General features: G+C 45.0%; 1 protein-coding gene across 1 annotated transcript in view; it reads left to right on the top strand.

Moving 5' to 3' along the window:
- The first annotated feature begins 2,599 nt into the window (after positions 1–2,599).
- atp10a (ATPase phospholipid transporting 10A) overlaps positions 2,600–12,459 on the top strand; it is a 33,081-nt gene continuing 23,221 nt past the window's right edge. Inside the window, exon 1 of the mRNA XM_048999277.1 lies at positions 2,600–3,607. Coding sequence (XP_048855234.1) covers positions 3,201–3,607 — 407 coding nt within the window. The 5' untranslated portion in view covers positions 2,600–3,200. The remainder of the gene's footprint in view (positions 3,608–12,459) is intronic.

Here is a 12,459-nt window from a genome sequence, read left to right as displayed (position 1 = left end):
ATGTTTCAAATTAACCTACCTCTATTAAAAATATGTCATTAGGGCTGTGCAATTATATATTCCAAAAATTATTAAGACCAAAAGGTAAAAGATTCATTCTAATAAATATTTCACCCTCAATTATAGTTTTATTATATGTGAAGGGTTCCCATTCTATCAGGCCCCAGAGGTAACAGCGCCCTCTAGGCCCCTGACTGACCAGCTACATTTAAAGAGGCCAGCTATTCCATTTCAGTCATCCTTATCATCCGTACCAGGTGGTAGGCAGTTACAGTGAAAAAAACAGCCTGTCAAATAAGGCAGCATCCAGACCAATACAGACAAAACTCATTTGTACAAAAGGAATAGAAGCCAGAGCCATACACTATACCAGCTGAACATCACATTTTATCCTAAATGCAGTTTATGCAAGAGATATGTGGTATTTTTCTAGCTGCCAGATGGGGCGGTTTTGTGCAGGAAAGCGTCCGCAGCTTGTGGAGGGCCTACATGCCGTCCATTCTCCAGTAGAGGCTAATCCAAATGCAGTTTTAATGGACCTGAACAAAGCCCAGGAGGCACTAAACATACACCCTTGGAAGGTCAGCTCAGCCACCGACACGCTTGGCAGCACAGCTGCTCTGCACAGGCGAAGGTCAGGCCCCAACCCACAATCCCTGGCGGCAGAGGGGTCACGACTCTGTACACGCTGTACGCAGCAGGCTGCTGTGATACTCTCCTGCCAGCTTCATTAGACCCACTGACAGCGAGTCATGCCCCCGCGGACCCTCAAACGAGCGGGCAAAGCACTCTGGATTCTGCCCTCTAAAGGAAGGAAGGAGCCCTTTGCAAAGCCTCAGAGAGGCACAGTTCTCAGAGAACCTTAATTATTTCTGCAGTGATGCTGTTTCCTTACTTCTGCACTGAGGTATGATCTACCGGACCTCATTCCCACAAATACCTATATAAACTCCACGCTTTGTGGATCTTACAGTGGCCTTTACAAGCTGGTCTGAACCACACCGTCAATACGTGACAATTCTAAATTGCTTCTGGCAACTGCCGTGTGATTAACTGGCATCTACCTCCTGCCTCCATGGAGACAAGACTGGAGGATGAATGGAATCCAATTCTTTCTGGATGAGCAAAGTCAAAACCATAAATCTGATATTAAAATAACACAACCAGGAGGAAATCCCAAATCTCACATTATTAATTGCTTAAGTAGATACCTTAATCTCAAACAAGTTATTCTGCTACAGAATTCAAACAGATTCCAAAATCCTGGGAATTGAACCAGCAACAAGCTGGTAGCAGCACAGGACAACCTGCATGGCCTTCCAAAACAGTGAGGTGTCTGCCTTGGTCGTGCAAGCTCTGCTCACCTCTTGGCGACTCGGTGATCTTCATGGGGGGGGATTATGTGACGATAACGAGCGACCTTGTTCACACTGAGTAAACATTCAGCTCTCTGTGCATGCTGAGATACCCCTGGGATTATACTGACCCAAAGCAGGGCAGTGAAGGATATTTGTATCACTCACGGCTACTAAGCGCACTAAACACTGCAAGTAAAAATTAACATTGTTCAGAAAAGGTATGGAAGATATATTGGGAAGATGAGATTCAGGAAGAGACAGGTCAATAGCTGGTTATACGGAGACATAGTTAATCCAAAGAATATCTATGTTCACAACAGCAACCACAAGCAGCTGGCTGACTGTTTCTTTGTGAATCTTGTGGGCAAAGTACTAGTGTGAAAAGCAGACCCATAATGACAGTAAATGATATATATTAGGGCCCTGCTCCGACAGGCCCTATTTCTCAAAGGAAACGCTAGAGAAGTTAAAATGTACGTTTCGGGAGGAAACCCGATTGTAGCCTAAAGATCAGCCAGCGCAGTGGCTCCTTAAATCGACCGCATAGGATCCCAGGAACATGAGTAGAAGAGGAATCCGTCAGATATGTCTGCTTCAGGCCCACAGCTGTGGCAGCTGCTCTCAGCGAAGCTTCTCAACACCTCCAAGGTATTACGCTCAGCCTCCCCCGCCCCATAAGGGCCCCGCGGGAGTGGATGAACCCCTATGCGGGGACAATCAGGGGCCTATTTATCTGTCACTGCAAATTACCAAAGCAATCTCTCTCACTCAGAGCGTCCCACTTCCCTTTTTTATGACAAGGTTATCAAACGTCATATTGTATTCCTTAAGGATATGTGGTATATCTGTAACATTTAACCGTTAGGGTTAAGAGTCTTTGTTTGTGTGCATGGGTGCATGGACATGTGTACAGAAATGAGAAGAGCCCCCCCCCCCCAAAAAAAAAAAAAAAAAAAAAAAACATTTTTTACAAATCCTGCACTGGTTATGCAGTTATAAGAAGCTTACACCACTTGACTGCAGGTGATACTTGGAGCAGATTTAATCATTGACTTTATATTTACATTCTCTTTTATTCAACAGGCACTTTTGTCCATGGCAATGGACAAGCGAGGCATCAAGGGCCGTTGAGTCACACAAAGGAGGGTAACACACAGTCCGGGAGCCGCCCTGCAACTGTGGAATGTATGAATTAACTTTAGTCTCTTACTCTCATCTCCACCTCATAAACGTCACTGTCGAGTAGGTGGAGCATACTGAGGGAAAGTTAGGTAATCTACATCGAAACGAGTATCACGATGTACTAAAATGAATGCGCTTTAAATACCGTATGGGTTACATTTAAACGATTGGATGTTTGAATTGATATTTAATGCAAAACGAACAAAGGAAAAATTAATAATTTGACTGGCAAAAAGTGTAAGGATTGTGTGGGTGACTTTCGATAGGAGGTGGGCGATCTTTCTTAAGGATCGGGCGGTGTTGTCGCGGTGGGACGCGGACAGCTGCGGTAGAAAAGGCCGGCGGCCGGCAGGGTGATGCGTGGCAGCGGCTCCTCGGCGGAGGCGGGGCGTCCGCTCTCAGATGACGAGCTGATGGGTTTCAAGGCATGAAGTGGGGAGAGAAAAACGGGATGCAGCTGAACGAAGCTCCGCGATCCCAATAAGAGAAAGAAAAGGCGAATAAACAAGAGAAATGGGCAGGGGGGGTGCGCTGGATGAAGCGGGGAGCGATTTCTCCGGGAAGGACGGAAAAGCGGCATGATCACGTAGCGTTTCTTACTCTCCAAATGAAAGCAGAAAGGAAGAAGAGGAAGAAAGTTTGGAGAGTTTGCGGCGCAGTATGGCGCGGGAGTCCGGGGAAGCCGGAGCGCTGAAGAGTTGCGAAGTCAGAAAGCGGACGAAGAGGAAAAGCAAGAAGGAGAGCAAAAGCAGGGTCGTGCGGGCCGGGGGGGCCCAGGAGCCCCACAAGCGTTACGCCAACAACAAGATCAAAACCACCAAGTACACGCTGCTCTCCTTCCTGCCCAAGAACCTCTTCGAGCAGTTCCACCGCTTCGCCAACGTCTACTTTGTGTTCATCGCGCTGCTGAACTTCGTGCCGGTGGTGAAGGCGTTCCAGCCAGTGTTGGCCCTGGCCCCCGTCATATTCATCCTGTCCGTCACGGCCATCAAAGACCTGTGGGAGGACTACCGAAGACACCGCTCGGATACAGAAATAAACCACATGGATTGCCTTGTTTACTGCCAGTAAGCGGATCGCAGCCATGGCTGGGCTTTCTGCGACTCCCTGTCGTTTTCTCCTCCTTGTTTTAGCTGCCGGCTGATCTCTTTCTTCCCTCCTCTCACTTTTGTATTAAGTCGACAGCGATCCCAGTGCGCTGCAACAGCGCGCGGCTCACTGCACTTTCCTTAAACACAGACTTTTTTCCTTTGCTTTTTTTTACACATTTAAAAGCCACAGTGTGTTCATTAATAACCGATAATGCCCAGTTTTGTCAGCTTGGTACTTTTACCATGTTTCCTGACTGGTCACTCTCATATTTAATCGCCCGTATATTGATTTTGCAGCATTAGGCCCAGGTTAAGTTCTGCTAGCCTGAGGACAGCAGGTTGTGTTTTCCACCCCTCCCCGTCCTCGCCTTTACTGGCCGTACTGACGTACCGGTACTGGATTTATGTTTGCTTTACCATGTGCAGTTTTGAGGGATGGCCTCGTAAAATACGGCTGGTTGACAGGCGTGATTCACGGCTTGCTCTGCGGCTTTCCGCCTTGCCTTGGTGCCTCCAGGCTGCGACCGACTGGCTTTTTACGGTGGTCCTGGGGGGTGTTTTACTAAGTTGCTTTGGCTAATTCTGCAGTGTTAATTGGGCATATGATTTATGGCTGAGGATAGTTGACCCCCTGCGTGACACTCACTGCCCAAAAACATGGTTAGATGAATGATTATGTGTGGACTGGCGTCCCCACCCTGACCGATTCAGCAGGGGGGCCTTGACAGGAGCCCTTGGAAACATTAAATTATACAAGAAATTTGTGTGGGGCGGGGGGCAAGGTGGAACTGCCAAAGGGCCCTCAAATATCTAGGTAAATGCCCCCCTTTCCAGGGTGTCCTCTGCCTCCTGGCTGTGTAGGAAACGGATGGAAATTGTTTGCTGACACACCAATAACGAATTGTTGCTGTTATTTATAGGAAAATTGTAAACACGCGTGACAAGTACAAGGTACGGTTAACATTTTATTCGTTTTTTTTTCTGAAGATTCTGATTCTTACAGTAGAGGGAAGTCTTCCAATTTGTGTGTGATTCCTGGGATTATAAGGCACAGCCTGGCCATCGTTAGTATAATGCTCTGCTCGCTGAGTTACAGGAGCTGCTTGTTTGTATTAAAAATAACTACAAATTCTACAAATTCCTAGGTTCTCCCTGCACCAGCATTCCGTTGCACACAAGAACATATTCAGCCTGGCAGTTGAATTGAAACTGTTTGGCTGCTTGTTAATGTACAATTTAAATGGTTCTTTTGGCTAAACGTCTGTAGAGGAACTGAGAAAATCCTGCTCACACGAGACTTCCAAAGCGCTCAGAACTGGCAGAAGGTCGGTGGGGACATGGAAGTTCCCACTTTTCGCGCCAACTCCTTTCGCACGTTCTCTTCAATTCCCCTCAGCTGGGCGGAAGCTGCAGGGCGGGTCTTGGGTGAGCAGTGAGGGTCACGCCCCTGGAAGCACGTCTCGTAGGATGCAGGCACGGTTCTCCAAGACACAGCCTTCCTAACAAATCACCCATCCAGTGACGTGTGGCCAAAGCATGCTGAACTTTGACCCCTGAGCGCAGGCTGCTGCCTTTCTCACTGTGTCCCAATCCTGTGTGCTGTCTGCACCCTTGGCTCTCTGTCTGCAGGGCAGCCACAAGAAGCGCAAGACCGCTGCACCAGAAGTGAACTTTGTCACAAACTGGTAGCTTTTGTTGGGCCTGGTTGCTGTAAAACATCTTCAGGAGACATTTTACATACGTGACCCTACCGATGGGCTCCAGTGAGCTAAAATATTTTGGTAACTCCCAAGTGAAGCAAGTAATGGTGCTTATCACGGTCTGGGATACATTAGACGGTAAGCTAACGTGGTCCTCATAGCCAGTGCGCTGATCACTGAAGACATGGACATGTTCCACGCACCGTGTGTCGCGACGCGTTACTCCAGTCATCATCCGGTTGATCAAATCTGCCATTTGTGCCATAGTAGCCCTCATCCACATCTCGCATCAGTGAGCCCCTGCCACCCAACGCTCCTCAGACCGCTCTCAGCCTCTCTCAGCCCCGCTGACTTTGAGCACCCTACAAGCCTTGGCTTTTCAGAGATGTTCTGACCCAGCTGTCTCGCCAAAATGCTTTTGGCCCTTATTGAAGACACTTAGATCTTTATCCCTGCCTGTTTTTCGTCTGCGTTTGACATGTCGACAAAGAGTATCGCATGTTAGCTTAGCATCTAATGTCGAGGTCATGAGTTATACAGCACTCCTTTGGATGTGGTGGATGGATGGATGGCGGTATTGTGGGAAAAGAGAACTTTTATTGATCCAGGAGGAAATTGCAGAATGTTTTTGCGGTTTTTATTTTAAAATGGGTTTAATACTTTTCTCAGCTGGATGAGTCACTGATTCGACATTAATTATGTAATTAGTTCTGTTACATGCTGAAAGTGGACGTGTGTGAGCTTCCTTTCCCCACTGGTGAGTGATTATTTTATTTCCACCTGCAGTAGCAAAGCAGTGCGGAATCAGAACCAGAAGGTAGTTTGACCCCAAAAGTATTTCCCCGGCAGAGTGCTGTGCCATACAGAAACATCACTAAGTACAAAGCGTAAAACGTCCTGGATATTGAGATGTAAAATACGCAGATGAAACAAAAGTTCAATTGAGGCCTTTCCAAGTCTGCATGAAGCTTGTTCTCCAGAAACGCTTGACATCAAGGAACTTTGAATGTCTTGCTTTAGTGACTTTTTACTGATCAGTTCCTCATCTTGGAGTTCAGGTTCCCCAAGTTGTGTGTGTGCGTATAATATTAAATAATATTTACCAGAGGCTCTGTTTTTATAGAACGTTTTTCTAATGAAAAGTGGCTCTGTCCGCCATGTACAGGCCCAGCGTTCAGGCCAGTTAAAGGACCCAGTGTCTGCCTTTCTGCGCGTTTACTTGTACTGTAGTGCCGCTGTTTTCAAGGCCGGAAGTGCTCAGGTTCTTTTCAGGCTTCCTGCTGTGCGCCCTCTAGATGTTGTTCTCGCTAAAGGCAGTTTTTCAGGTGTAAGGCTGTAGGTTGTATCCCAACCTCGAACTGTGACGTTTCTAATGATTTTTGTGGTGATGCTAAGTGTGCTAATGCTAATTATTCATATTTGGCAGGGCTGCACCGGATGCGGATGAGAAGGATAAGATGCCCCTACTCTGCTCTGCCCATGGTCTGGCCAAACGCGGGAAGCAAAGGAACGCTTTAAAATTAATTATGTGTAGCTCAGAATCTATCGTTCGGCTCACTTTGGGACTAACTCCGGAGCCAGGGGTTCCATCAGTTGTAGGCGCGTTGAGAAATCTAGTCCTGTCTGACTTGTAAATCTGATGCACTTTTTCCGTAGAGTTTTCCCAGAAAGCTGCATGGACCCCAGTAGAACATTTCCATTGGGTGTGAGTTGTGCTGTTGGGTGTACTGGGAAAGGAGTGTGTAGCTGATTCTTTCTTTTTTTTTTTTTTTTTGAGGTGGACAAAGTATTTCAGTGTTGGCGTTCCTCTTGATGTTATGAATCTGTTGCCTGTGAGTGAGCGAGGGAGGTGAGGGTGGCTTGAATTGGGTTGGAGATGGAAGGAAACCTCAAACAGTAACGCATCAAAGCAGTCTGCTCCCGTCTTAATAACTGGGTTTTTTAAATACGTGCATTGTGTGATTTCACTGTTTGAGTGTATAGAAATTCTGTGTCCTCAAGTGTCACTGCAGTTTTAAGAATTTTATATCCAGTAGTAATGGCATTTGCTTGACATTGAATGCCATCACAGTCTTGTTTGAATTTACAAAATAATATTTTAATTAACAGAAATCTGGAACATGCATGGGGCGGCATGGTGGTGCAGTGGTTAGCACTGTTGCCTCACACCTCTGGGACCCGGGTTCGAGTCTCCGCCTGGGTCACATGTGTGTGGAGTTTGCATGTTCTCCCCATGTCGTCGTGGGGTTTCCTCCGGGTACTCCGGTTTCCCCCACAGTCCAAAAACATGCTGAGGCTAATTGGAGTTGCTAAATTACCCGTAGGAATGCATGTGAGAGTGAATGGTGTGTGAGTGTCCCCTGCGATGGGCTGGCCCCCCATCCTGGGTTGTTCCCTGCCTCGTGCCCATTGCTTCCGGGATAAGCTCCGGACCCCCCATGACCCAGTAGGATAAGCGGTTTGGAAAATGGATGGATGGATGGAACATGCATGTAAGCAATGCAGTTTATATACTACGTGCATCTATTTTGGAAAGGGAAATTTTATTGTCGGCAGTGAAGAATTTCTCTCCATAAGTATTCAGAATCAGTGTAGTTTTTTGTTTAATGACGCGCACCCTGCACAGATGTCATTTATGAATGTTTTGCTGTGTTGTGATTTGCTGCGTTTTAGTGTTTTTCTCTAGTTTGTTGCTAATACCGACTTTTGATGTCAAAGTTTTCAGATACGCTGAATGAATTCTTCCTATATTTTGAAATTGACAGCACAAAATTATATCTGCCCCTTTCTCTGCCCCCCCTCGCACCCCCCCCATCAGCTCTTGTGCAAACATTCTTCAGTGCAAATTCAGCGTCAACATCCCGTTTGACCAGAGATTTAAATCCGCTGCTCTCATTGTGTGAACTAGACATTTTGTACTACGATTATACCATAATAATTTTGGTGGTGTGAACACTGATATCTTGCAGTGCCTTGTGGACAAGCTGTCTGGCTGAACTGTTGTTAGCAAACATTAGTATGAAGTCTTCCCTTATCTGCCCAAGAGGACCGACTGTTCAGTCCTGTTGTTAAACACCCAGTGTGTATGGTGTCATAATGGATGGCTGCTGGGTCATGTGTCTTGCTATTTTTAGGTGTTTGCTCATTGCCTCAAAGACAATATTTTGTGATGACTGCGGACAGTTAGCGATTAGCTCTTGCCCATTAGTGTGGCACCTTTGTGATGTCATGAATAGATATTGTCCCCCATTCGCTGTAAATTTTGTTTATGTTCACTTTGGTTATTTGCATCTTAATATATATGTCAGCTTTTATTTTTAAACCTGGGGTGATGATTTATTTCCTCGGTACTCTTGTTTCGGAAGAAGTCATCTAGCTAACGGCTGTTGTTGATTTTGATATTTTGCCTCGTAAATGTCATGTTTTTGTTCGGAAATGTGTATATAAACACAGAAGGGCTGCATTTCACTAAAGCTAAATGGGACGTATTTGAGGAAGGCACAGCAAAGCAGAATTGACAGGTTTCTGATGAGCATCGGAGGGGGACTGCCCTGGTTGGCCTTTGTGTTTGCTGCTTGCTAGTATTAGACACGATAATATTTATGGAGCAATGCAAACAAACATGTTGAGCTTGGCGTTTTAGAGGTGCGTGTTCAGTACAGCTGACTCCTTCACCTCCTGTTTACTGGCAGCAGTTGTCTCAAATACAGAAATGATGCATGTAGGTAGAGAATCGGTATTTCAGGCTCTCGTAAAGAGCCGTGCTTGACTGGAATATGATCATCCCTCATCGTTTCACGCCTTGGCGTACATGAACTTCCTTTTATTTCCAGACACCTGGTAAGCTGCACATTTAATTGCCAAAGAGTCTGTTATCAGCCACATATTTTTATCAGGATGGTACTATTTAGCTGAGTAGAATAAATAATTCTGTGAGGTGTGTGTTTTGCCTTTCGATTAGAAATTTAGCTGTACACCTTTGGAAGTGTCAGCTGAAAAATTATTTTATTTTGAAGTAACATGGGTTTAAAATGGTAAAACCCGGTGTGGCATTTTTAGATTTTAGGGCTGGCCTTACGTTTTCAGTTGAGCCAAAAAGATGGCAGCATAGCGAAATGTCTGGGTTTCTGAATGCCCTGTCTGGCCAAGCCCATAGCAGGGACAGCTCTTGTGTTTGTGGCGTGATCAGCGAACGGAAATTCCGTGTCCTCGGAATGCCAGACGCTCTCAGGTCAGGCGGGATGTGGCCGGGTCCAGCCTGGATCTCCGAAAGGGCTGTGTGCCTTTTTACGGTTCAGTAGATTCGCTACAATAAAAATGAACACAATCCACCCCAACGCCTTTTTCTGTTTGTTGTTCTTCATGGGTGTATATGCATAAAGCGCTAATACGCATTTTTATGTTATCACAGACTCATTGTTTAAAAAAAAAAAATGTCAGGAAAAACACAATACCGCTTTAAAAATTGTTTGTAGTTCAAAGTAGTTCCTGCAATGCTTAGTGTTCCTTGGCTGGAGCTCACAGAGTTGAGGACTGCCTTTTTTCAGTACAAAAACAAATACATTAGATTTTTGGAGTACAGAAAGGCAAACTGTACTTATTTGAAAGCGCGAGGCAGTGAACTCTGGTTATTTCTCGTGTGTTAGGTGATTGTAAAATGTAATGAATACCCTGCTGTGAGTCTCAGATTTAACTTGCTATGGAGTTTGGGTGCAAACATTGTCCCTGTATGGCCAGTTTTCCTCTGCTTTTGGACGCTCGTTGTCCCATTTACTGATTTTATAACGTTCCCAATAACTAATAATGCAGAAATCTTGATTTTTAACTTTTTTTTTTTTTTTTTTTTTTAATCCTTGGATTTCTTGTTTTGCAAACTGAAAGTTGCTGCAGTTTGTGCAGTTTAATTATCAGAGGTTCCAGGTGAAAGAGGTTTTTATCTGTGTGTGGGCCGGTCGGACATGATCCTTATTCAGAGTCAGAGTCCTTATCATCCTCGGCTGTACGATGATCTTGCTGGTCACAGTGAATGGTGATCAGTAGGATATGAAGGACGTTTCACCATCTAACAATGTAAACACGACACAGAAGGAACTTTGCGAGCCTTGATTCAGTGACTTTTTACTCGGGTTTCCCGAGACACAGAAAAATACAATCAAAAATCAAAGGTGCAATGTGAATAAATGTATGAAAGAAATGTATGCGTAGTAATTAGAGGTAAGGTGCGCTCAGTCCTCCCATCCCCCCACCCAAGCTTGTCCACTGTAGCTCCATTGAGCTGATGAAGTGAGGGCAAGGACACACTCTGCCTGCTCTGACCTTGCCTGCATTTGTAGTTCTCTATTTTATTGCCGGTTTTTGGGATGTAACCTTGAGGTCCCCACCCCCCTTTCCCAGGATCATAAAATGTGCTCTATTTCTCATTTATTGACATTAAAGGTTTTCTGCTGGGCCTGAAAAATGAAATTTTATTAGTATAATGTTGCATTTGTGGATTGTGAGAATCTTTTCAACTGGAAAGTGATTGTGACTTTTTCCGCCTCGTATTATGATTATGAGATGCATTAAAACTACTGTTCTGGTGGCAGTAAATGCGTATTTGCTCGTAAGGGAATTCCGCCTGCTTTGTTCATAATGACATCTACAAGCTGTAAGCGCTAAGAGAACTTGCAGTGTACCCACAGGGTCTGAGCTTTTCAAGTATTTCATTTATTCTTCTTTTTGCTAAACTACACAAGTCGGTATCATGAAATCTGCGTTTGCCCGATTCCTGATTTGAGTGGAAAACCCAAGAAGACCTTTGTGAATCATCGCAGCCGAACCCCACTGACATCTCTGTCTGATGTAATCTCCTTAATTTCGGGTAAGTTTTAGTCAGCAAGGAGTTGATTTCAGTGCATTCAAGGAAATGTAAAAAGTGTAGTTTTGTTTTCCCCCTCTAATCAACAATGATAGTGATGTATTCTCTCCATATAAATAACTACTGTCACGAGTATAAACCGTGCAGAGGGTCCCATGGCATATCGAAGGTGCGACGCTGTTCCCGACGTCGCAATAAGCTTCCTTATGCATATTTGTTTTATTTTTGATGGATTGTGCTTTCGAAAGCTCAGCTTCTCACTGTTTCACCTCCTGAGCTTCAGCAGATTTTGTAACCAATAAAGTATATAAAATACATTAGCCACCCAGATCACATTTGTGTGTGAGGATGTTTGTAATAGATGTTATATACAGTGGAATGAAGCTGGTAGATTCCTGCGTAGTGACTTCAGCTGTATGCTTTGTCCTCTCGTGTTGTCGGTCAAGCGTAATTACGGACGCGGTCCCAAGGAAACTGGCTCTTCTTTCAGCTCGTGGTACAGACTGCACTGCTACAGGCCGTGTAGGCGTTTGTACAGGAAGGATGCAATGTCTCTCTCTCTCTCTCTCTCTCTCTCTCTCTGCTAGTACTTCTGAGAGTTACGTGGGTGTGGTTTCTTTTAAATTTTATTCATTTATTTGTTTTGCTGAATTCAGCACAAGCTGTCCCAGTTTGATCAATCTTGTGTTTCGGCTTTTAAAATTTTATCTCTGAGTGCTTCCATGCATGGGGTCGTGGCCACGCTGACTGATTGCTGTCTCTGAAGCGGTCTCGCTCTTTTGGCGACGTTGAGCTGTAAACGGCCCAGCTGGTTCAGAGAAGGAGAAACCCCATATCGCTATCTGTATTACCTGTGAGAGAATTCACTCGGCTTGGGTGGGATACAGACAGACTCGCCGTGGGTTTTGCTGGCCAGATGTTTGCAGTGTGAGTCAGATTTTCTTTGAAGTTTGTTACCAGAACCTTATAAAACTTGGTTTGTTAGAAAATTACAAATTGGGGCATTTAAATCTGTAGTTGTGTGTGTACACACACACACACACACACACACACACACACATTAAAATTGGATGAAAATTGTCAGGATGTGTTTTTTTTTTTTTTTTTTTTTTTTTTTTAATTCTTAAATGCTGATATGTGGGAGCATTTATCCAGTTGAACGGAGAGTTTCTGAAAAGCAGTCAGATGGCTGAGCGCCCTGCTACCCATGTGACCTTTTAAGATGAATAAACGCGTGCGGCCTTCCGCCTGACTAACTGCAAGGTCTCCCT

This window comes from Brienomyrus brachyistius, unplaced genomic scaffold (genome assembly GCF_023856365.1).
Source record: "Brienomyrus brachyistius isolate T26 unplaced genomic scaffold, BBRACH_0.4 scaffold44, whole genome shotgun sequence".
Classification (NCBI taxonomy): Eukaryota; Metazoa; Chordata; class Actinopteri; order Osteoglossiformes; family Mormyridae; genus Brienomyrus; species Brienomyrus brachyistius.
This window is presented reverse-complemented; position numbering and strand designations above follow the sequence as displayed.